Source organism: Rhineura floridana, chromosome 2 (assembly GCF_030035675.1).
Source record: "Rhineura floridana isolate rRhiFlo1 chromosome 2, rRhiFlo1.hap2, whole genome shotgun sequence".
Classification (NCBI taxonomy): domain Eukaryota; kingdom Metazoa; phylum Chordata; class Lepidosauria; order Squamata; family Rhineuridae; genus Rhineura; species Rhineura floridana.
In genome coordinates, this window is record NC_084481.1 from 145,175,432 (window position 1) to 145,198,810 (window position 23,379).

At 41.7% G+C, this 23,379-nt stretch overlaps 1 protein-coding gene across 16 annotated transcripts in view; it reads left to right on the forward strand.

Moving 5' to 3' along the window:
* Positions 1–272: 272 nt before the first annotated feature.
* The window catches only part of TRIM44 (tripartite motif containing 44), a 147,737-nt gene continuing 124,630 nt past the window's right edge, over positions 273–23,379 (forward strand). For 5 of the 16 annotated variants that reach the window (XR_009760652.1, XR_009760653.1, XM_061610781.1 and 2 more), the window contains exons 1-2: positions 285–1,137; positions 11,240–11,317. Coding sequence is in view for 11 of the 16 variants with exons in the window: in XM_061610781.1 (XP_061466765.1) it covers positions 724–1,137; positions 11,240–11,317 (492 nt within the window). In the remaining 5 variants the exon portion in view is untranslated. Of the gene's footprint in view, positions 1,138–11,239; positions 11,318–23,379 lie in introns of all 16 variants that reach the window. The other 11 variants (XM_061610783.1, XM_061610785.1, XM_061610782.1 and 8 more) reach the window with 6 other exon arrangements.

Below are 23,379 nucleotides of genomic sequence, written 5' to 3' on the forward strand. Positions count from 1 at the left end.
CAGTACAGGGAGAAAAGAAAACATTCTATTGACTTCAAAGGACTTTTGCTGATTATTGCCAGACCAGTTATTAAGCTCCGAACTCCACTCACAATGAACAACTGAATACGCCTAGCCTTTAAAATGGGTACTGAAACGCGCATTTTCTTCCTCGTCACCGCAAGAGGAAAATTATTTTCTTTTTTCTTTTAAAGAGGCCTTAATGAATTCCAGATGAGGAAACCCCTCTTCAAACCACCGCGTTCTGGCAGATCTCACGATTAGCATAGTTGTAGACGCTGAAGACGAGGGGGAGGAAGAAAAAAAGGCATTGCCACTTTAAATGACTCAGGAAGTTTAAAAAAACAAAACAGGCAGGCCTGCGCTTCAGAAGTGAAACTACTGCTTTTGCTGCAGAAGAAAGGGGGGTAGGGAACCAGGCGAACTCCTGGAGGGTGGGGGTGTTAGATCCTAGCCCATGATGGAACGACTTGGCAGCTCAGACAGGAAAGAAATAAGGACAAAAAAGTAGCCTGGACGGAGAGGCAAACGAAAGCATAACGGGCAACTCAGTCCAGAGTAAAACTCCCGAAGCTTGGAAAACAGTAATCTGAGGAGAGATCGGCTTCCCAGGGCCAGGGTCAGCCCGGGAGTTATTTTCTTCCTTCCCCATCCCCTTCCAGTGGAGAGAGTCGCCCAAGCAAGTGAAGACACAAGCAGGCCTTGCCTAGGATCAGGCTGGAAATGGCTTCTGCAAAGAGCGAGAGTGGGGAGGAATGTCTCCAAGATGGCACCTGCGATGTCTGTGAGCCCGATGAAGCGCCGAGCGCCGTGCAGGTCTGCGAGGACTGTGGCTTTTCCTTTTGCCAGTTTCACGCCGAGGAGCACAGCCAGAAGTACGGGGCGCATCGGACGACTGGCTTTGTCGCTCCGGAGAGGGGCAGGGAGGTGGCGATCCAGGAAGGGTCGGAGCAGGCCCCCAAAGAAGAGGAGAAGGAGGCTAGCAAAGTGGAGTGGAAGAAGTGTGAGGAGCACGGCGAAGATCTCAGCTTGTACTGCAAAGAGCACGAGAGAATTATCTGTGTGCTGTGTGCGGTGTCGGGCTCTCACCAGCAGCATGAGATCATCACGCTGAATGACGCCTACGAATCCATCAGGGTAAGGATCCTGTACATGCGTTAGCTAGACTCAGACCTTTAGGGAACGTCAAACTCGCAGTGCTGGCCCAATTGAATCTCTTGCTGTCTGTGAAGTATCCCCACTCAACGCGCTCTGATTTCACGGTGTCTGAAAGTAATCGCTTCTTGATTTGGAAGCAAGCAAAAACTTGCCCGTGTTACAAGTGCACCTGTTTTGTGGGCGAGAGCCACTTACAAGAGTGCATGTCATAACCCCCCCTGACGCAGGGAAGTTTGGAGCCAGAAAGATTTATCACGTGTTCTTTCTTCTGGGTAGTAGATCTGACAAGTCTTGCTCCCCTGACTGGGTGTTCTGTTTGTTCCCCTTTCGCGTGCAGTTATTGCTTGCCAGAGACAGGAGCTCAGCAGCAGACAAAGGGGTGGGGGCAACGGAAAGGGATGTGGAAGAAGCAGAGGTTTGGGGAGAGGTGACTGGAAAGGCTTGGATGATGGCCTCCATTTCCTCTTAAGAAATAGGCTGTAGAGTTTTCCTCAGTAACAGCCTATGGCTGATCAAACTGCAAGTGCTTTCAGACACCATGTTACCAACTTTGTGTTTGGTTAATGGGGCTATAAAATGTTTTAAATAATATTTTCTGTCACATTATGGTCAGAAGGAACTGTACTGAGACTATCTATCTGTCTATCTATCTGTCTATCTATCTATCTATCTATTATACTTGTATACCGCCCCATAGCCGAACCTCTCTGGGCGGTTTACAGTAACTAAAAACAAATACAATTTAAAATACATCTTTTAAAAAAACAATTTAAAACACAATTTAAAATTTTAAAACAATATAAAACACAATCCGGTTGGTTAATTACCTTGCACTCCCCCCAGTAATTATTATTGCAGTGGCTCTTATCAACAAGCCCATACATGGGGTGAGGTGTTGTGAGGATCATGTACTGCAGGGAGGATGCAGTCCTTGCAGCATAATCCTATGCATGTCTACTCAGAATTGCCACTGAGTTCAATGGGCCTTACTTCCAAGTGTACATAGGACTGCAGCCTCAGTGAGCCTTAATTAATCCTTAATTACTATGAAGTAGTTCCAAGGAGTTGATCAGAACTATGTAGTGACAGAAATCTGAGGAAATCTCCATAAGCATTTCATCCTTGTCTTGTGCTTAAGCAATGTCTCCTTTCTTTTTGTAAATAATCGTGCCTATAATAGAACCAGGCAAAAGCATTCTACCTCTGCTAAGGTTCCCGTCCTTCTTGAAAGAGTCCATCTGCATTTCACAGTGCCATGTCAGGCAAAAATTCATCAGGAGCAGCTCTTCCCACTACTGAATCTTTATACTAGAAAATGCTGTGCATGTTGAATTTCTGCCTTTCAGGCAGTTGAGAAAGGCACATCAGTTGAGGCGACAGGAAAGCTGGCTACTGCATTGATTTTATACAGTTAAGTTTCCATTGGATACCTGGTTTAAAATGTTTCTTTTACTATAGTGTTCCCTCATTTGAAACTTATTTGCTGCCTGACACCATATATGTTATTAGCTCAATTTGTTGCTTCTTGCTGCCACATATGATGGTATGAGGTGATACTCCGTTTGGAACAGATGAAAGGCAGCCAGTGTCCTGTTTCCTATAGTGTCCAACCTGATGCCTGTAGGAAGTCCACAAACAGGGCATGCAGGCAGTAGTTCTTGTTGTTACCATAGCATCTAGTAGTAAGTGTACGCCACTGTAGGAGCCTCATGCGTGAGTGCAGTTTATACATCTGCCAAATTAAAAATAAATATTACTCTAAACATTGAGGTTGCATGCAGTTATGCCCCATAGCTGTGATAAACATGTACTCTCCTTTAAAACTATCTAAGGTAATGACCATCGCCAAATTTTGAGCAGTGAATTCTACAAGATACATGTAATGTGAAGAAGAACTTTATTTGGTTTGTCCTGAATCTACTGCCAATCCGTAGCCCCTTTCACATATGACTTATGTGAAGACTAAGCGTGGCAACAAGGCCTGGGGGGGGGGCATACATTTCTTCCCACCCTCAAATTTACATGGTTTCCACCTACCACTCGTCATAATTTCTGCAGCAGGGAGCCTTATTTGTAGAGTAGGTTCCCTGCTCAGAAGTTACAAGGAACATGGTGGGACAGCAGGAGTCATGTGACTTAAGTGGGCCTCTAGATGTGCAGCACCCGTCACCATGCTTACCCTCTTTATCAAATAAAGTGTGAAGAGGGATAGTTTGGGTGGCTGTGCTTCCTACTGTTAAGAGAGGGAGAAGCGTTCTCTCTTTTCTACCTTCACATCATGCATAAGTTTATAAGCTTCTATTATGCCTTCCCCTTTTAGGTTACTTTAAACAAACACCACCACCACAAGCGTTAGTCTTTCCTTCTAGTGAAGGTGCTCCAACTTGATCATTTTGGTTTCCATTTCTGAGCATGTGTAAAGCTGGACTTATGTTTGTTCTTTCATCTTCAGTCCATGGTAGCTCTCTGCCTGTGATGAGCAGGTCATGTGACCTGTTACCAGAAACAGCATTTCTATTCCTGCAGTCCATTGTAAGCCATTTGGGATATATGAGGTTAAACTGTACAGTTATAGGGTATAGAAAAGCTGTGTTTCCTTAGCTCAGGTCCCTCCCCTTAAGATGGTAAATCGCTACTAGCTATTCTTGGACAAGATGTTATGGATGATATCCAGCTAAGGCTGCAATCCAGTATACACTTTCCTGGGAGTCCCATTGAATCCAGTGGAGCTTACTTCTGAGTAGTCATGTTCTAAATTACAGCTTAAGTCATACTTGATAGAGACCCACACAGTTTAACGGACTGATGTCCATCTAAGTCAGTGGTTTCCAAACTTTTTTCCAGTGGACCACTTGAAAACTGCTAAGGGTCTTGGTGGACCACTTAATGATTTTTCTGCCTGTTGTAGCAATTGAAAGGTACTGTGCTAGGTACGGTATGATATTTAATTGTATTTATATTGCTGCTTTTATTATATTGTGTTTTATTGTACTACAATTTGAATTCCATATAATTCTACAGAATTCAAATTGTGAGTGTTCTTCTCAGACACAGTGTGTACACCTGCGTGAAGCTCACGGACCATGGATTGGGTACCCCTGAAATAAGTCATACTTGGAGGACGCCCATTGAAATTGACTTACACAGATTACCAAAACTGTCCCTTCCTGGTCACTTTGAAGCAACTGCTGCTCACCTCAGAATAGGATCTTGCTGTAGGTTTACTAAATTTCATTTCATGTACAGCTGGGTTTGCACAGCACTCTTAAGCATGCAGGGTCTGAAAGTTCCTCTGATGAAACCAGTGCTGCAATCTGTCAAGTAAACCAAGCAACTACGACTCTCTTAAAAAGCATCTCTAGGTAGGGGTGGGAATACCCCCTGTCTGAAACCCTGGAGAGCCACTGCCAATCAGTGTAGACAGTACTGAGCTCGATGGTCTGACACAATATAAGGCAGCTTCCTATGTTTCTGTAGGACAGGGGTGGGGAGTCTTTGACCCTCCATATGTTGCTGAGCTACAACTCCCATCAGTCCCAGCTAGCATGGTCTATGGTCAAGGCTGGCTGGATGTTGTTCAGCAGAGGGCCAAAGATTCCCCACCACTGCTATAGGAAATGCTCTTGTCTTGAAGAGCTTCTTAAGACACAGTTTTGCTTGTTTTTCCAAAATGTACTTAAAGAGTCGATACAATGACCCTTATAATAAAGAATAGTGAGACTGTGACCTGGTTTATGCAATCGAATCCTGACTGAATGAACCGGGATATGCACATTCTCCATGTACCTGTTTTCAGTGCCCTCACTTGAGCAGGATAAAATGAAAATGGACTGCCTTCAAGTTGATCCCGACTTATGGCGACCCTATGAATAGGGTTTTCATGGTAAGTGGTATTCAGAGGGAGTTTACCATTGCCTCCCTCTGAGGCTAGTCCTCCCCGGCTGGCTAGGGCCTGCTCAGCTTGCCACAGCTGCACAAGCCAGCCCCTTCCTTGTCCGCAACTGCCAGCTGGGGGGCAACTGGGCTCCTTGGGACTATGCAGCTTACCCACGGCTGCACAGGTGACAGGGCACATAGCCCCTGAGCCACTCACTGTGGGGGTGATCTTAAGCTGGTCTTTTACACCCAGGAGACATAAGCGGAGATTTGAACTCACAGACTCTGGACTCCCAGCCAGGCTCTCCTCCCTACTGTGCTATACCAGTTGTTCCTGAGCAGGATAACAAACCGGGAAATCACAGTTAACTGTGATCAATGGCTTCTAAACAAGCCGGATTCAAGTGCTGACTTCCCAGCGCTTCATATCCTGGCCTGTTGGCCATCAGTTAGCGACACCTGACCAATTGTTTACTGAATAGAAATGGCATGCTATTGACAGTTTGGGATTTCATCTGTATGGAAGCAGTGCAATATGTAGCTATGCCAAGCTTTCACACCTGGCCCATTCTATCTCTGAATGTATCTGTATTTCATCTTGTGCAGGCAGGAAACAGAGAAGAAGGGAGAGGCCAACATTGCCATAGCTTGCTTTTAAAGTGCATGCAAACCAAGGAACAACTGATATTTCTAATTTTAGGCTTTCTCTCAAGTGGTGATGGTTTGTTTTTGGGTGATCCCTAGAAAAATGTATATGTGTGCAGAGCTGTAGGAGGTGTTTCAACGATGGTGTTAACTTTTCTAGTTGCCAGAATAGATTGGGGGAGGAGGCATTCCACAGGCTTGCAATTTCCAGTGAGAAGCCAGCTCTTTTTGTTACGTGTGACTGTTTTAAAAGACTCAAGGTGTTTGAATGGGAGGTTGGGGTAGCTTATGTTAACTTCTATCATCTCTACTGTGCCAGAAGAACAGCTGATTCTTAAGGTTTTTCTCTTTTATTTTTTACTTTTGCATATTTCTATTGAACTCAGAGAAAGCTCAAATAGTTCATTTCTCCCTTTATATTTAGGACTTTGTACTATGGAAAAACTGGGCATCTGGAGATGTGATTTTTGATAGAATTGATACTTGTGTACCACACAGAACTGGTGAACTAACTTTAAGAAGCTTTGCCAGTTTTGTGTCTCAAGCTGTCATGTGAACATTCTTTCAAAGTTTTGCAGCTTTGACCATTTCCTCTCTTTCCCCCCCTGTATGCAAGCTGAAGGCATGAGCGGGGAAAGGCAATATATGAACCATTCATCAGCATGTTTTTACATAAGAGAAGGGCTTTGTCATTAGCAGTGTGGGCAATGATATTGAAATTTGCACTCCTATGTGACAAGCAACAAATGTGTTGCCAGGATGTATTGGCATTGGCCCTGTTTGCACATAACAGCAGCCATAGTTGCAAATAAACTATGGTTTACAGCAAATGAGTAGTGTGCTGTTGTACACTATTCAAATTACACACATGGCGCTCCTCCCTTTGCCAAGCAGGGAGGAAACAAACTACATCTCTAGTGTAATGTTACATGTGAACCAGTGTTTGTGGTTTGTTTCTCTCCAAACAGTCCACGAGAGGAAGCCAAGAACAAGCCTTTGGTTTCTCTCGTATGTTTTCAGAGAAACAAGCCATGAGTGCTGGTTTGCATGTAACCCTAAGTCACTGCTGTTGTTTGTTTTTCCTCCCCACTCAGCAAACCAGGCCAATATCAGAATCCTTATTTGCTCCTGCTTTGTTATACAGCAAAGTCCAGAATCTTTTAACTCCATCTTTCTGTTTGTTAGCTTGTACTGTACAGAAGCCTGTATTATATGGACTCAATCTTGGGGAATACCGTTACTTATATGGAGAAATTCCATGTGCTAGTTTATGTTTTAATGCATTATCACAAGTGCTGACTCCTTCATGGGCACACCAGTGATTGATGGCTTAGGCCACTGACATGCTAATGCTACTCGCAAATGGGCCAGTGTATGTAATAAGTGGATTTAAATGGGACTAGGATGCATTTGACGTTTGCACAAGTAAGGGCTTTTTGCTGCTTCTGTATAAAATGTGTCCTGGAGACAGCGTATGCATAGAATGAGGTGGTGGAATGAAATGTATTCACACTGCATTTAGGGAGATACAGCTTTTTAAAATTTTCCTCTGGGGGGGAGGATATCCATGTAAGTAACAAAATAACAAGAAGAAATGTTCCAGCTCTGTTCTCTGTGCTGTATTGATTTCTGCTTGCTGAGAGTTCTTTTACAGAAAGGAACATTCAAAAATGTGATTCTGTACCTGTGCTTGTCATACAATTAGAACACATGGGCTACCTTCTACAAAGTCTGCAGATGCATTCCAAATATCTTGTCTGAGTACTGTGTGCAACTGGGTGAGATTTTCAAGTGATAATAATTTGGACCAAGTCTGGTTGGGAGCCAATTGTGCATATTATTTAGACAAATTCTTGTATTTGCAGACACAAAGAAAAGCTGCTGGCATACAATTCTGCCCAGCCTAGATAGGTATATTTTGAGAAAAATAAGAAATAAGAAAAATTTAGCCCTTGGTAGTTGAAAGTATCTGCTTATGAATACTATTTGCAAGAATAACAGTCCAATGCTTTAGGATTGTGCAAAGTCCTAATGACTTAAGGGAACTTGCTTAAGATGTTTAACTGCCTGGAAACCGTTTGTCTTAAAGCTTGTGATGCAAAACCACGATGTGTTTGAGGAACAGTGTGGTCAGCGAGGCAAAAGAATCTAATACTGTGCTAAGAAGTAGAAATGTTAACAGTTGGGAAAAAGGGGAACTAATAAACAAAGCAGGGGTAGTGAAGCAATGCGAAAGGGAGCGGGGCTCTAACAAAATTAACTTGTGTAATTTGTGAAAGGTATAAAAAACCTTCTGCTTGAAGGGGTGGTGTGCTCCTTATGACCTCACCCCTTGTGTGATACATGGTGTGCCTTTATTGCAATAAAACTCAGAGTGCCTTGGACTCGAAATACCTGTGTAAAGTGGTTATTGTCTCCGCCTGGAAGGACCATAAGTCATTTTTATGACAGTATACCTATCAGGTGACATTATCAAATAGGAAATAGTCCTCATCCTTAGCTCAGGCTTGAATTTTCTTCTTCATTAGGTAAACAGATCCAGAATTAAGCAAGTTAAGGGTTGGATTAATATGTAGCCCCATCTGCACTATACATTTAAAAGCAGTACCACTGTAAACAGTCATGGTTTCCCTCAAAGAATCCTGGGAACTATAGTTTGTTAAGAATGCTGAGAGTTGTTAGGAGACCTCTATTCTCCTCGCAATGTTACAATTCCCAGAGTTCCAGAGACAGAGGGATTTATTGTTAAACCACTCTGCGAATTGTAACTCTGTAAGGGGAATTGGGGTCTCCTAAAAACTCTCAGCACCTTTAACAAACTTCACAGGACTCTGTGGGGGGACCCATAACCATTTACAGTAGTATAGTAGCTTTAAATGTATAGTGCAGATGGGGCCTGTGTGTTTAATGTTGAGACAGGCAGAATCTGGATGCAAGACTTTCCTGAAACAGCTTTCTTTTCTGGTGAAATGTCAAGTTCTCTTGCTAGTTTGTACTTCTTATTTCAATACATTCAGTTTCTACATCTCCTTTATTCTCATCCCTTGCTGTGGAAGAGGGCAGTGTTTGAAGTGCTTCAGTTATTATTTCTGTAATCCCTACCACAATCCTGTAAAATAAATCAATATTATTATGGTACCGCAGATGAAGAGCCTACTGAGACAATACTGACTTGCTAAGGCCAACTACCATGGCTGAGGTAAGATTTGAACCAAGGATAACTTGGCTCATGCCTCTAGACCATATCCTTGACCAGCTTTCATCTAAACCTTACAGTTGGTTTCAGTTTATATTGGCTTCTTTCCAAGTTGCTCTCTTTTGGGCCAGAAATGATGTAACAGTGATTTTAATTTTTCTAAAACACCTTAATGTGTAAGTGTCTGCAACCAAGTGTTTAGACTTTGATCTTTCCAAATGTTGGATGTTTAGAGTCAATTTTTCATTGGCTGCAATGCATGGGTTAGTCACACACTGGAGTGCATTTAATATTGTCTCGCAGTCACAGGCAGCTAGTTTTTCAAACTCTCCAGCCATCATCCTGGGGACATGGATGTGGAAGTGTTTATCTTCATGATTGTTGAAAAATGTTAAGGAAGTGTATTCAAATTGGTATAACTGTAGAAAGTGTGTTTCACTGGAAGCAGCCCAGTATAAAGAGATCATTGTTTTGGTGACGGTTTATCTTGGATGAAATGGTTACTGTGAAGTAGTGGAACTGGATGATTGCCAGAGTTCAAAACTGATGGCTGTCTCAGCATCAAAATAATTCCTAAAAGCATTCTATATTGACTGTGTTTGGACATCCGAATAAACCATGGTTTATCATGAATGGAACGAGCGTAATCTCTTTCTGGGCTTGCATGCTCGTCTTCCTCTTTCTGGTATAGCTGTAATGAGACGATTAAAAACTTTGCTTCTGATTTTGGTTAGGTAAAGTTTAATAGTTTACTGGGCTTCTTGGAGGAGGGTGTGGGGTATAAATTAAATAATAAAATAATAGTAGAATGGTGGGGAACCTCAGGTCTGGGGTCCAAATGTGGCCCTCTAGGCCTCTCTATCCAGCTCTTGAGGCTTTCCTCACACCACAGTCCCCTCACCAGCCGTGGCCCACACTCTTTTTGAGTACTTCTGCCTGGCTGGAATGTTGGACTGTGAGAACATTTTGCTTCCCTGGATGAAGGACAGAGAGTTGTCTGTATGAAGAAACCTCTGGCTTTTGCATGGCTGAAGTGTAACATTTTATACACCGGTAATAATCACATCCATTGCCCTACCCACTTTGCCTCTGGTCCTGCTCACCTTTGCCTCTGGCCCTGCCAAGCACTAGCATGTGGCCCCCGGTATGTTGCCCGTGAGGAAATGCAGTCCTTAGGCTGAAAAAGGTTCCCCACCCTTGGATTAGTGTTTTATCCGAACCCGAATATTCACTTAATTGAAACAAGCCAACTTCATAAACCGTGGTTTGACCAAAGCTTGTTGGGTTTAGACAACATAGCAAGCTGTGGCTAATCAAAAATGGAAATGAAAGCTTCTGAACACTGCCTCATGGCTGCGTTGGATGGGTGTGGAGGAAAATGCAAGCCAGAGAGGGGAGAAGTTAAACTTGTTAGGTCATGAAAAATACTGGTTTATCATGATACCCAAATGCAGGTACTATGCATGCTGTGTGGTTCAGAATACCTTTAAAGAGGTAATACTGGATCTGTTAAGTATTGATTCCTTTGAGAAATTATGAGGATAAAATGCAGAATCTCTTCAGTCAGTCAGAAAATTTACTGTGTTAAAACTATGTCGTGACAGGAAGGACAGAAAAAGACTAAATGTTTGAAGTGTGCCTCTCTCAGATACTTGTTTCACAATTGAGGCCTCCCCATCCCTTAAGTACGAGCTGTAATTTAGTTTTGGAGAGCGAGGATAGTTCAAGCAAAAGAAACAAATATTCCAGGGATCCTACAAGTGCCTAGCGTTTTGTGCCTTTCTTGAAGTGTGAACTCTTGATTACTTCCTTAATTAGTTCTTTCCGTCTGCTCCATCTCACAAATGGAAGCACAGAAGTGCAGAATTAAATTATCAGGCAGCCAATTCCAATTACAGAAAATAAATGAAACATGGAGGCAGGTCACCATTGCCCAGGACTTTATGCTGAAGGGTACTGAGTCACCCCTTGCAAACAGCTGCATTCCTGACTTCTGTGGGAGGTGAAAACTGCTGAGCATCTAGCAGGATTTGAGCCTGCTTGAAGCTGAAGCATGTGACAACGGCAATGAATGATTTGGCCTGTGCAATTGCATTTTATTTTCATTCCAGTAGTTTTCCCAGTGCTCTTGGCAGACCCATCTTTCCTCCTTTGTTGACCCCTCTGCTTGCTTAACCTCAGTTCCAGAAGAATGAGTGAATGTATTCAGGGGCTCATAGCAACTTGGCTAATAAAAGTGCTGAAAGATTGCCGCTGCTGCTCCTCCTCCTCCACACCGCCCCCCTGCCCCGTCTTGTGGAAATCCTTGTTGCATTTGGCGGGGTTGAAAAGAGTCTTGTGACCTTTGCTCTCTTTGTCTTTCAGAACAGAGAACGTGTGGACCTGAAGGTGGCCATGCTAGAGATGGTGGAAAGGTTAAAGTTCAAGTGCGCAGACCCCAAAGTAAGTTAATTAAAATTAAAATGCAAGCTGTCTTTTTTTGGCTTTTTATTCTCCTTGAGAAAAACGCTTGCTAACAACTATCTGCACATTACATTAACATCTAATTAAGTCTGTCAGTCAAAAAAAAATTTCCAGCTTCATATGTGCCTAGAGATAAACAGTCTCTTTGCCTCCCCACCCTGGTTCATTTTATTGGTTGAAATACATAATCAGTAATTGTCTTCCCCAAACAGTATACTAGTGTGGTTTTGGTGTTTTCTATGTTATATATTTATCTCATTTATATCCAGTTGTTTCTTCAGCATTTGTGGGATAAGCCTCTTTATCCTCATATACATTCCTGCCATGTAGCTTAGGGCGCTGTTCAACCTTTTCAGACCCAGGACCTACCTTTTAATCTCAACGTGCATTTGTGGACCCACTTATTAGTTTTTACCATATATTTGTATTGTGATAGCATTGCTATTGCAACTCACCTTAGTCAAGCTGCATCCCAGGAGTGCAGTGGCTCCCAAACTTTTCCTCCCACAGACTACTTGAAAATCGCTGATGGCCTTGGTGGGCCACTTAATACTATTTCTGCCTGCTGTAGCGATTGTAATGCCATAGAATTCAAATTGTAACACAATCAAATACAATATAATAGAAATAAAAGAAGCAATATAAATACCATGTAGCTATTCAGGATGATGGATGTGCCATTTCCCATCTTCAGCCACAAATCGACAGTCATGGCGCAGACCACTATTTAAGAACCCCTGCAGTAGTGGGAGAGAGTCAGTGTGGTGTAGTGGTTAAGGTGTTGGACTACGACCTGGGAGACCAGGGTTCGAATCCCCACATAGCCATGAAGCTCACTAGGTGACCTTGGGCCAGTCATTGCCTCTCAGCCTCATGAAATCGACTTGAAGGCAGTACATATACATTTTTTGCGGTAGTGGGTCTTGTCGTACTAGTTAAAAACCAATTTTGTGCTGAAATACAGTAACTGGTCCAAGGTCACCCTTTGAGTTTTATGACTAAATGAGGCTTTGAGCCCAGATCTCCTATTTCCAAGTCCAATGCTCAGTCCATTGAGGTATTCTGGCTTCATTTCCTTAGGGACCTGCCTACTTTTAGAGCTCAGAATCACCAGTTGGCCTGCTGAGAAAGGGGATGGTGGTGTGTCAAAATGATAACTTGTGTATTGGGGTATCAAAGATGTATACTTCAATAAGTAGATGAGGCTATCATCTTTCTTGCACACATATATGAAATACACATGTACATTTTATTTTATTTTAATGAAAAAGCATCGCTGTGCATCAGATGTTGGAGAAAAGGAAACAGTCTTCCTGAGAGTTACCTACTCTGGGCAAATAATAGTTCACGGAAAGCAATGAGGTTGCAAAAACCACCCCAAAATCAACCTGTGACACCTGTTTTTATTTGTTTACATAATTTATATCCTGTGTGTTCAACATAGATTTATGTTCCTAGGGCAGCTAGCAGAGTAGTAAAAGACAAAACATACAATAATAATAATAATAATAATAATAATAATAATAATAATAATAATAATAATAATAATAATAATATAAAGCACACAAACTAATACAGCAAATTTAAAAACAACAAATTAAAACAGAAAGTGCTACTGGAGGGTTGTCTTCTGCTCACCATTCTACTCCCTAGAACTGCCTACATACTGGTTTATGGTTTTTAGCTCCACGTGGAAAGGTGGGTACTTGTTTGTTGGACGTTTCAGGCATCTTAAGAAGGTAATATGATATCCATCTTCAAATATGTGAAGGGCTGTGTCATGCCTCCCCGATCACCCACCACCACTTCCTCCTTGCCTGTAGTAGCAGATGAGGGGGCATGTTACCTATACTTCCCAAAAACACATTTAAATAGCAATGCTGCTTTATTTCTTCAGCCCTTGCTATAAACACCAGACTTCAAGGCAAGCCTCACCCCCCCTGCCAGCTTTTGCACTTTCCCTGAAGGCCACAGCTATGGGTTAGCTTCCTTCACTAGTTACTGTAACTCAGAGGTACTTTTTGCTGCCACCATTTGGTACTTTATACCACATTCTTGTTTAGGTTTTACCACTTTATAGTCACCTTAGTAGCTGGTCAAGAATCAGGCATGTTTTGGAAAACAAATAAATTTTATTTAAATAATAGATTTTACTTTAAGAAGAATACTTTGGATTCAGGTACTTAAGTATGTGGTTTCAATTATTTGTTCCTCACTTTAAAGCAATTTACACAATAACTTGCTCAGTTTCCAATACCCTTATAAACCTGCCTATCCAGTCCCACTACAACCAAACTCTCACCCATGCTGCCTCCAAAGCCCAGCCTGCACTTTTCAAATATCCATCCCTAGCAATGGTAAACCCCCTCTGAATACCACTTACCATAAAAACCCTATTTCATAGGGTCGCCATAAGTCGGAATTGACTTGAAGGCAGTCCAGGGCAATCTATACCATCCATATCCCTTTCTAATTGTCAACTGTGAAGCACTCCAGTATAAACATTCAACCCTCAGACACTCAGCTAATCACAAACCAGCCTACATCAACATTCTGTCACACTCATTCCCCCCTCCCATCACTCTCCACTTACCGTAATCATTCTAACTCGCCATATATGTTTTAATGTTTTTAGTTACTGTAAACTGCCCAGAGAGCTTTGGCTATGGGGCGTTATATACGTACAATAAATAAATAAATAACATAATACAAACCCATGCAACATTTTAACACACAAATTTGAAACATCAGCAGGCTGCCACATAGCTGAAGGAGCATATTGGTTTTTTGTTGTTCCAGAGTGTAGGCCCCAAACCATTGTGCCCTAATTACAAGAATGAGGATTTTTACTAAAGGTTAGGAAGAACTTCTTGATGGTGCAAGTTGTTTGACAGTGGGACAAACCTCTTCAGAACATGGTGGACTCTCTTTCATTGAAGATTTTGAAGCAGAGACTGGGTGGCCACCTATCAAGAATGCCCTAGTAGTGGATTTTCTTCATTTGCAGGGGGATGGACTAGATTCCCTTTTTAGGATTCTACCATCTCTTTGACCTGGTTTTGCCCATCATGGCAAACCATGATGTAAATAAACTTTGGTAATAAAACATGGCTTAGTGTTGTGTCAAACTCAGCACAGTGCTTTAACTATGATTTGTTCACTACTGTTTGTGAAAATCATCCACAACCTTTGTTAGCTTACTGAGCAGAGGTGGGGAACCTTTAACCCTCCAGGTGTTGCTGAACTCCCCTAATCCCAGGCCATTGGCCATGCATGCTGGGGCTCATGGGAGTTGTAGTTCAGCAACATCTGGAGAGCCATAGGTTCCCCATCTCCAGCTTAGAGTTATATGTGAATGTTGTCCCTCCTTAACTATGGTTTAAGTGTGATTTGTTTCGTTGCCCCACCCAAATTGCCCACCAAGCAACACGAGCACTAGGTGAAAGTGGCTAGAAAGCTAAACCACTGTCAGGGCTCAGGAAGTCACTGGTGCTTTTTCTGAAGCTGACATCACGTCTTACTCTGCCTTATAACAACATCCTTTTCCCTGCCCAGCTCCACCCCTCCCCTCTTTCATTCGCAGCTGCAGCCCAAGGCAAAAGTGGGCAGAGAGAAATGAATTATATTCCAGCTGTGCAAAAGTCAGAGGTTTCTGCATGCATGTGTGCACCAGGGGAGCAGGAGGCCTGACCTCCTCTCTGAGATATTGTACTGCCCTACAAATTTATAAAAATGTAAACACCATTTGGGTTGGTCTTTCACAGTCAATCCACTTGCTGTGTAGCTTGGAAGAATTTGGTAACATGTGCCTCTGAACATATGGTGAGTGGTGACAACACCTGCAATCAGCCCAAATAACAGAAACAAGACATGTGCTGTGCTGATCTTGTTTTAGCAGGGAGGAAGCAACAATATTAAAACAGTTGATATAGTTCAGGTGGTAACTTTAAATACGTTCGATTTATGTTGCAATTTTAGTGAAGTTTCCTATAGTAAATCATTTTCTTTTGCTTCTATTTCTGTGAATATGTGATGTACAGCAACACTTTGCAAAATTTGCAGTAACAAAACTCCAAACATAATTGTAGAATAATGGCACTGACTTCTGCGTAATAGTCTCCAGTGGACGTCAGGAGTGTCTCAATCTGCACAAGATAAAACAGTGGGAGGTGAAATATATTCTAGCAAAATTCTAAGTGCGCTCTATGTTTTTAATTGACCATGCCCACTTTGCCTTAAATGAAGTGGTTTAAACATAGCAGGCTGAAAACATGCATCCTATTTTTTCCAACAACTAAGAGTCATTGCTGAAGTAGCAACATATTGTCATCAGTCTGATTTTACATCAAACTGCAGTTTCTGATTCAACTGTTAATGCACCCAAAATAGAAATAGAACATAACCTCCAATTTGAAACACAAAAGGCTGTCTTCAGCATTGACCAATAAAAAGGCTTTGAAATTAATAAAAATACATTTGACACAGATTTCTAGGATGAATGATGAGGGAACTAAAATGTTCTAGTTTAGATTCTCTGTAGAAACATTAGTAACACAGGAAAGAAGCAAAGAAAGACGAACACCAACAAACATACACAAATATAATTCTATGTCTTTGGAGATGGCAGGTATTGCTACCACTCACCATATGCTCAGAGGCACATGTTACCAAATTCTTCCAAGCTACACAGCAAGTGGATTGGACTGTGAAAGACCAACCCAAATGGTGTTTGCATTTTGACCAATTTGTAGGGCAGTACAATATCTCAGAGAGGAGGTCAGGTCTTCTGCTCCCCTGGTGCATTCACTATAGTTGCCCAATTTCCCTGCTTTTTAAAGTTTGATAGAAATATCTGTGGGCTGTAGGTACATTCTTAAACCACAAGGTTTTTTGCCTATTAGTGAATAAGTTAAATAAATGAGATGGTCACTCCAAGATGTTAACTATGTTCAGATTTGAATACTCAACCCCTTTTTGTTCCCTGATTGATAAATGTTTAATTGGCTATTATGTGCTTGCAAGGAATTGTCTCTGTTTTTGCTGGCTCTAATTGTCTTGGAAGAGCGGTTTGGAAAGAAACAAACTGTTTCAGTCTCTGGATGCTGCCGCATCCTTCACTTTTATGGTTTGGCCCTGAAAAACCTCCATTGCTTTTGTTTCTGTAGCACATTTCCTGCTAGCATCACAAGACTTGATTAATCCAAATGCTGATGTGCCACCGGCACTGTAGTTATTTTTAGCATTATGGTTGTGCAAAGGGTGGCTGAAGATTTATGGCTTTGTCTAGTAAAAATCTAGCCGCCTTTCTCTATATGAGATTTGGATCCATTCCAGCAGCTGCATACGAAACGCCATCTCCTTCATAGTTGCCAACTCTTAAATAGCCTTTTAGTCATTTAATTAAAAGTTATAAGATCCTGAAAATCTTGAATGAAAATACACATCTACATAAACAAGGATTCTTAACACACAGTCTGGGTAGAGTGTGATACACCTAGTTCAGTCCTTGAACACATGTAACTCAACTCCAGTGGTCTCCCTCCAAAAAAAAGCAGCTTCTGGACAAGGTGATGTGAAGCTGGTGACTGGTGTGTGGGGGTGTTGCCTCACCACCCTCTTCTCCACTTCATAGAATCCTTTCCTGAAGCTGTTTACCCCTTAAAAATGGGATGGAAGACTGTCTGGAACATCTATTTTGGCCTTCATCTGTTACTGAAAACATTTTGTTCTCAATTTATGTGTGGCTTGTGGTTTTTGCCCACCAGACTTCTGTGCAGCCAGTTGGGTTTTGCTCCTGAGATGAAGAACAGTAAGACTTTTAAGTCGGTTTTAGGCTTCTGGAACTAACGTGTGTTAAACACTGGAAAATAAGACCACTTACGAGGGTGCTTTATTTATCATGTTTTAATATCACAATTGGATTGGTTATACCACTATGACATTCATTCATTTATTTTAAAAATATCTGAACTGCCCTTCATCGAAATGGATCCCAAGGAAGGGTACAGTAATAATCACGATCAAGAAATCCAATAAAAGTGAAAACAAACCACTATGAAACAGTAAAAACAAAGAAATGACAACAGCTAAAAAAACAAATATAGTCCCTTTAAAATACCTGGACAAAGAAGAAAGGCTTAACTTGGCATTACAATCTTTTCAGTAGTAAGGGTGCAGTCTAACTGCTATTTATGATGGGCTGAAGGTTGGTGGATATGGTGGACCCCCGGCTTCGCTGGCAGTGTTCCGGCTCCTCCAGGTTCCACTTGCAGAAGCCCCTTATTCTAGCTCAGCCACGCTGAAGCCGGACCCTCCCGAGGAAGCCTGGCCTGGCAGAAGCCAGCAGAAGGCCCCAAAAAGGGGTGTTCTGGGGCATGTTGGAGGAGGGGACTTAGGCAACCCCCAACTCATGTTGGGAGCACTCCTGCAGATCCTGATCTGGGTCAAAATTACACTGGGAAAAAGGTCAGTCTAAGAAAATAATTACAGTGGAAGTCTATGAAGAACACTTATTCCCTGGTAAGATTATTCATGAGAGTTGGCTTTTACTTTCCAGTCCCTGTGCACAGCTCCCTGCTGAGCCAGCATTTAGCTGGCCCAGAGGCTCCCAAACGTCAGTTAGATGCCATGGACCTTCCCACCAGCACCCCTTCCGCTGGCTTCCCCTGAGTTGGATTGCTCTGCCTGACTTGTTAAGCCTCTTTAGGGAGGGTATTGCAAAGTTGGGGTGCCACCACAGAAAAGATCTTCTTCCTGCAAGCATAACACATTTCAGCAAGGGATGGCACCTAGAGAAGGATCTCTTTTAAATATCTTAATGCACAAGAGGCATTCCTTGAGGTATCTGGGTCCCAAGCCCCAAGCAAGACAAGGTAGAATGGATGTAAATTTGTTTCATTTGATCCAGTACTTCAACAAAACCTAATTTTAAGGATCCCTCTGGTTTTTAAAAAAATAATAATTAAAGATAGTATTTTAAAAGCATGAAGTATATTTTGAGACACTTAAGTTCAAACTACAGTGACTTATATTTAAAAACTGGCTCTCTCCAGTCATATGGCAAGTAGAGTCTAATATTAATGAGCAAAAGGAGTGTGTGGGTAAGTAGCCACCATGTTTTTTTCTGTAATCTGTTCCCCATTGTTGCTTCTCCCTCAAAATGACTTGGATAACCCAAGGGAACATGGCTGAGAGAAATGTGCATGGAGATTTTTTTTTCCTGATGTGGCTCTTAAGATCAAACAAGGTGACCAGCCTTATCCTGTGCATGTATGTTTGTGTATATGTGCATTGCACTGAGTTCATGCTTTGTGAAAAGGGTTGGATGAACCGACAGAAGTGGCAAACTGACTCTCAAATTTTACTTGCATGGTTGTAGGATTTGCATCTTGTGGAATAATCCACACTTACACATTTTACCCAATGTATGGCTGCCACCACATTTGGAACTGTGCTACATCTCTCCCTGATAATGTTTAGTAATGGAAAATGCTTTGTGATATTACGTTGAAGCCAGTGAAGTGGGTCAAGAAAACTCATAGTATAGTGAAATTGTGTGTGTGTTGTGAGCATGCATATAATGTAATAACGTATGTTACGCATATTTAGTCCCAAAATGTGCACGTAAGCTACACCTGGATGCATTGGGGATTACATCATGGTAGGGATTCTCCATATATTGTTGAGAGTATGCATCTTTGTGTGTATAGTTGTATAGATAATGGCAACTTATATGTGTACTACTTGGTCATATGATGAAGCATTCAGTGTTCTGGGTCCTATTTTTGCTATTGCTCCCTAATCTGTTTAGTGCTAGTTTTTTCTAAAAGATGTGATTCTAGCCAATTCCTCACCTATAGCCTGCAGAATGTTTCTTATTGACTGCCTCTTATAAATGGTAGCACTGCTTAGGAGAAGTTAAATTGTACCCTCACAGCTTGTTTTTCATGAAGAAAAAAAATTCACAAAGCTTTACTTTCATGCAGTTTGCCACTAAAATTAGGATTCTTCTTTTCTTTTGAGTTGGGTACCACTGATTGTATGTTACATGGCAATGTGCACATGGGAACATCAATAAATCAAGAGAAGAATGTTCAAAAAGCTAGCATTTCTCTGCATTCTTGTCCCCACAATCAAGCTACTCAATGGCAGGTGATTAGGACACCCGAGGAAGCAGTACCTTTCCAAGGCAAATTCAGGTATAGCACCCATAAACCTGTATACATAAGCAGGTGGAGGTAACATGAAGTTGCCACCTAAAGGATAAATGCATGCAGAACTTGAAAAGAGAATTATCCCAGGTATTTTCAAAATGAAATACATTTTCATTATACACGGACTGAAGTAGCTCAGTGGTAGAGCACATTTTTTGCATGCTAAAGTTCCAGATTCAGTCCCCAGCATCTCCAGGGCTAGGAAAAAATTCCTGTCTGAAATTCTGGAGAGCCTCTGCCAGTCAGTGTCATCAATACTGACCAAGATGGACTAATGGTCTGATTTGGTGTAAGACAGCTTCCTATGTCTGAAAAAAGTGTGAACATTAGCACTAGGCTCAAGTCAATATTACAAGGAAGAGGAGGCTCAGAGCTGCATCTTCTGGTGGCAGCCATGCCTGGGCTGTAACTTTGAGACTGAGGTGGCTGGCTTGCAAGTGGCTTATGTGCCTTTTCAGGAGTCGGATGTAAGTGTGGAGTATATTTATGCCATCATGAACACTTAAATGTGTATACAGAGGGGATTTTTGATGCAGACCTTGTATCTCTCACTACAAATGTTTGCCATGTTTTGTGTAGTGTGGTAAAACAAGAGCCAAATCGCCTCACCTAATTATACTTTTTAAAGAGAGAAGGTATTGAACCATTATCTTCATTATTCTTGGCAAAGAAACATTGAGCTTTAAGCACCATCAGGATTTTTCTTTTTCTTATTCTTTTTTTTTTAATTGTATTTACTTTGTGCTATTTCAAGTCTCCAGCAATATTCTCTGCCAAATGGTGATTCATTTGTGCAAACAGATAATTATGAGGCAAATGCCACTTTTGACAAGCCGAGTAAGGCTGCCAGGCTCTTTTCCCTCTTAGGCAACACTGCTTTGTATTTCCAGTGCTAGATTGTATTTGACATTTAATTTAGAAGCCCTTGGTACCTACTCATAGGACTTTGCAATGATAACAGAGATAAAGCAACTGAGAGCTGCTTATGACAGAATCTTTACTCTTCCAATAGTCCCCACACTTCAGGTTGTGCTGAAGTGTCTTATTTGCATTGAGCAAAGTGTCTTAACCTTGAAGTGCAGGGGAAGAGAAACAGACCCAGAATGATGAAATAATGAAATGAAATAATAATGAATTTTTTCCCTCTGAAATAAGGTACTGATCCACCTGCTTTATACCAGCCTGTGTGTGTTTGTGTGCATGTGCACATGCATGCAATGAAAGGAAAGGTAATAGAGAGAAAGGAGATATCTGCAGCAGAGTCATTGCCTTGAACAGAGTAGCCAAGTAATTCAATTTATAATCATCCCAGCACAATTATTCTCCATGGGCATGCACATTCTATTGATCCGTATGGGAGCTGCCACAGAAAAATACCACTAGTAAAGTCTGCATATTCTCCCATGAATGGGAAAGCAGATTTTATTTTTCTCCCACATGAACCCTCTGGGTGTTCATGGCACTGGCATCACCATGACCTTGTCAGATACTGAAAGCAAAGTAGGTCACATAGATTCATTCTGAACATGGTAGACTTCCAAAGAAATTCCATGATATGAAAATAAATATGGCTACACTACAGTTCTCCCCTTCAGAGTCTAGGGAGTTAGTGTCTCAGGTGGTGTATTATAAGCAAGGAGAAATGTTGGCTAGCCAACAGCATAATACTTACGAAAACCTTAGGACTAGAGGAAGTGTGTACTTTAGATCATGCTAATTTACTTGCCTCTTCAGTCTGCCCGGAAGTGTTGGGAGAAGATGCAAGTGTACTACAAATGCTCATAGACATTTACTTTGTTGAGACTTCCTACATGTACAGTGCCATGAAAAAGTATTTGCCCCTGTCTGATTTTCTGCGTTGTTGCATATTTTTTGGCACTGAATGTTATCAGATATTGAACCAAAACCTAATAGTAGAGAAAAGGGAACCTGAGGGAACAAACACAAAATTTTGATACTTATTTCATTTATTTATTAAAGAAAATTAAGCAACACCCAATTTTCCATGGCACTGTATCTGTGTATGAGAATAGACTTTGCCAAAATCTGTATGAAAACAAGAGGCTCTCTGTGTTTGCTATATGAACAAATAGGGTTGTTCATGTATGAGGCTGTGTATGTGTACCCAGCCGTCTGTATACCTTTTCATGTAATTGACTATACACGTGTTGAATTAGAAAGTAAACACAAAGGCTGGATTCCTCAAGAGAAGTAGAAAGTCAACACAAAGGCTGGATTCCTCAAGAGAAGAGAAGAACATAGAGAAATCTACCTGCTGGTCACTGTTCTTTCAATACAGTATATGCTTGTTATCTTTGTTTCCCAACATTTCATTTCCTTCCTGGGAGAAAGAGTGTTTTGTGAAAGAGAATAAACAGGCTCTTGTTTTAGTATTCTATTTTTGAATTTTAATATGATAAACATTCTTACTTTTAAAAGTGCTACATGCCCTAATCTAAATACTTAATGCATTATATTTTTAAATAGTCACTCATTTGGGGTAGGGGCTCATGGCACAGGGTTACACTAGGTTTGGCACTGAAATAGCCTAGGTCATCCTGATTGATGACCTTTGCTGATCATATTGGGAGTGCAACCCTGTTTGTTCTCTTTAATCTCTCAGCGGATTTTGGTATTATTGACCGTGATATCCTCCTGGACCAGCTCTGCGGGTTGAAAGTTGTGGATTGCGGGCACTGAATTATGGTGGTGCCACTCCTGTCTGGAGGATCAATACCAGAGACTAGCATTAGGAGAATCCTGCTCAGCCCTTTGGGCTGTGGGGTTCCACAGGGTTTCATCTTATCCCCCATGCTTTTTACCATCTGTGTGAAGCCACTGGGAGCTGTCATCTGGGGATTTAAAGTACGGTGTCATCGGTATGTGAATACACCAAGCTCTATCTGTCCATTTCATCTGAATCAGGAGAGGCCATTGAATTGCTGGACTGTTATCTGGAGGTAGTAATGGGCTAGATGAATGCCATAGAGACTGAATACTGACAAGATGAAGAGGAGACACAAATGGTAGGCACATCCCAGGTCTGGGAATTGGGTAGACAGTGTGTTCTGGATGGAGTTGCAGTCCTCTTGAAGAAACAGGTGCATAGCTTGGGGAATGCTTCTAGAGCCATGCCAGCTATAGCCTTTCTTGGACTGGGATAGCCTAGCTGCAGTAATCCACACTCTGGGAATCTCATATTTTTTGTGGTTATTACAGTGCACTCTATGGAGCTGCCTTTGAAGACTGTCAGGAAGCTGCAACTGGTTCAGAATGCACCAGCCAGGTTACTGACTGGCGCTACAAAATGGGATCATATTTCACCGATCTTTAATGAACTTCATTAACTGTCTGTTCATTACTGGGCCCAACTTAAGGGGTCGACTTTGGTGTGTAAAGGTGTATATGGCTTGGAACCCAAGTATTTGAAGGGGCATCTCTCTCTTTATCAGCCAACATGAGCCTTGAGATTTGCAGGGAGGGAGGCCTTGCTTGTAGTTTTGCTAACAGCATGTGATTGTGTGATGACATGGAGCAGTGCCATCTCTGTTATGGCAGTCCTAGTGGTTGTACTCCTTCCCATGTTGTACTCCTTCCCATTGCTGTTCTGGCTTTGTGCAACATGAACAGCTTTCTGGTGTCAACTAAAGATGTTGTTGTTGTTCAGGCCTTTTTTTGCTGCTGTGTTTTTTTTTTTATGAAGGCTGTTGCTTTTTATGTATGGTTCATATGCTGTATTTTAGTGTAATATTGTGTACTGCCCTCAAATGTAATAAATTAATAATATTTGCATGGTCTAATTTATATGCAAAGACATTGCTGGGAAAT